The sequence below is a fragment of the Austrofundulus limnaeus genome, unplaced genomic scaffold (assembly GCF_001266775.1).
Source record: "Austrofundulus limnaeus strain Quisiro unplaced genomic scaffold, Austrofundulus_limnaeus-1.0 Scaffold356, whole genome shotgun sequence".
Classification (NCBI taxonomy): Eukaryota; Metazoa; Chordata; class Actinopteri; order Cyprinodontiformes; family Rivulidae; genus Austrofundulus; species Austrofundulus limnaeus.
Window position 1 is genome coordinate 177071 of NW_013952758.1, and position 1773 is coordinate 178843.

The 1773-nt window shown below is 38.6% G+C and overlaps 1 protein-coding gene across 1 annotated transcript in view; it reads right to left on the reverse strand.

The window, feature by feature from the left end:
• The window catches only part of rab11al (RAB11a, member RAS oncogene family, like), a 14854-nt gene extending 13081 nt beyond the window's left edge, over positions 1-1773 (reverse strand). Inside the window, exon 1 of the mRNA XM_014023069.1 lies at positions 1432-1773. Coding sequence (XP_013878523.1) covers positions 1432-1471 — 40 coding nt within the window. The 5' untranslated portion in view covers positions 1472-1773. The remainder of the gene's footprint in view (positions 1-1431) is intronic.

The following is a 1773-nucleotide window of genomic DNA, read 5'->3' on the forward strand; positions in this document are numbered from 1 at the left end:
CACACACACACACACACACACACACACACACACACACACACACACACACACACACTGAATGCAGGTATTTCCAGTTTGACAACAAAATACTTGTTTAGTGTTCTATATTTGAAAATGCCCCGAGCGCTTTAGTTCCCCTCGCCTGGGAGAGGAACAACAGTTTGTGAATTAGGACAAACACATGATAAGATGACACTCAAAGATTGTTTTACAGTAAAACACGGTTTGATATCTCGTAAACTTTAGATTAATTTGGATTGTTTGTTTGTCAGAGCATTTTACTGATGATTACAACCTGAAATGACACGCTGAGACAATATAGTTTCATATCTTGTAAAGCTGAAATCAATTTAGATCAACTGTTAGAAAACTTTAGCAAACATTTTAATAATATAAAATGATAAAATACAAAAAAATATAGAAAATAAGAGATGTTTGCAGATATTTTCGTATGACAATATGCCCCATTTAGGTCAGGAAATAATTTACTTTTGCTTAAAGTTAATTCTGGAATTACTTTTATCATCCTTGTTCTACTAAAACCTATGAATAAGTAACCGTTTTTCAATTATTTAGCCTACTTTTAATATTTTAGGCCAATTTAAACAGTTTATTTGTTACAAGTTTTGTATTATAACAAGCATTTGATAACAAAAAGCAGCAGCATTTAAAGGTTTTACAGGATCTGATCGGATATTAGAGCTTTTGAAAAGCTGTGATAAGTTTAGTTGGGTTATTTATAAGAAATAGCATTAAAAAGGTATGTTTACTTCCTCCTAAAAGTAAAAAAAACTCTTTTTAGTTTATTTTGGAGTTTAAATGTAAAAACGTGAGGAAAAAACAAGGTTTTAAAATAAACAACACGTAAGTATGACTTTAACCTTAAACTCTGGAGTTTATAAATAACTTATATCTGATCATTTATGTGTTTTTAGTCTCTTTATGTGGTTTTCTCAGCTGTTTTGTTGATGTTCAAGATGATCTGTGGGGATTCAGGGGATCTAAGCAAACAAACTGAGTGTTTTTAGTCAACTTTAACTCAAGAGGAGGCCAGATGTTCGGGATTTGTTAATAAAAAGCAGTTTATTGTGTCTGTGGAGGCTGTTTGGGGGGTTTCTGACCTCCTGCCGCCTCCCCCTGCATCTCCAGGTGATTACGTCATCGTCCTGGAAGGTGATGACTCTCAGCAGATGCTGCTTAAAGCGACACAAAGGAGCCGCAAAACCTTCCTCCTGTTGCTATAACCCACACAACTACAAGTCTGAGGTCATTTCCGAGCGTTAAACGGTCAAAGTTAAGGCTTGAACCCCTTCCTCTACCTGTTGTCAGGCACGCGCACTGGTCACCCGGCATCAAATGACACCCGCGCGCAGGTGAAGACAACATTTAGCTAACTAGCTGAGCGTCGAGGGAGGGGAAAGAGACACTCACCTTTAAAAAGGTAGTCATATTCGTCCTCTCTGTTCGTCATTGCTTCTCCTTATCGGCGACTCTACCGCTCAACTCAAGTCGAACAAACTTCTGGCGTATTTTTTTTTCCCCACTTACTTCCGACTTCAGCTTCACGCGGAAAACGGCCACTCGTAGTTAGCAACGCAGAAAAACGAAACGAAAGAAACGCAGTTAAATTAAAACAAAACGATGTCGGAGTTGTGTGATGTTGTTAGCAGCGATGACAACTGGAAGGCAGGAAACTTTAGAGCCGTCTTCCTCATCCTCTGTCACTTGCCATTTCCGAGGCTGAGACGTAGCGTCAGTCCGTAGCTCCGCCCC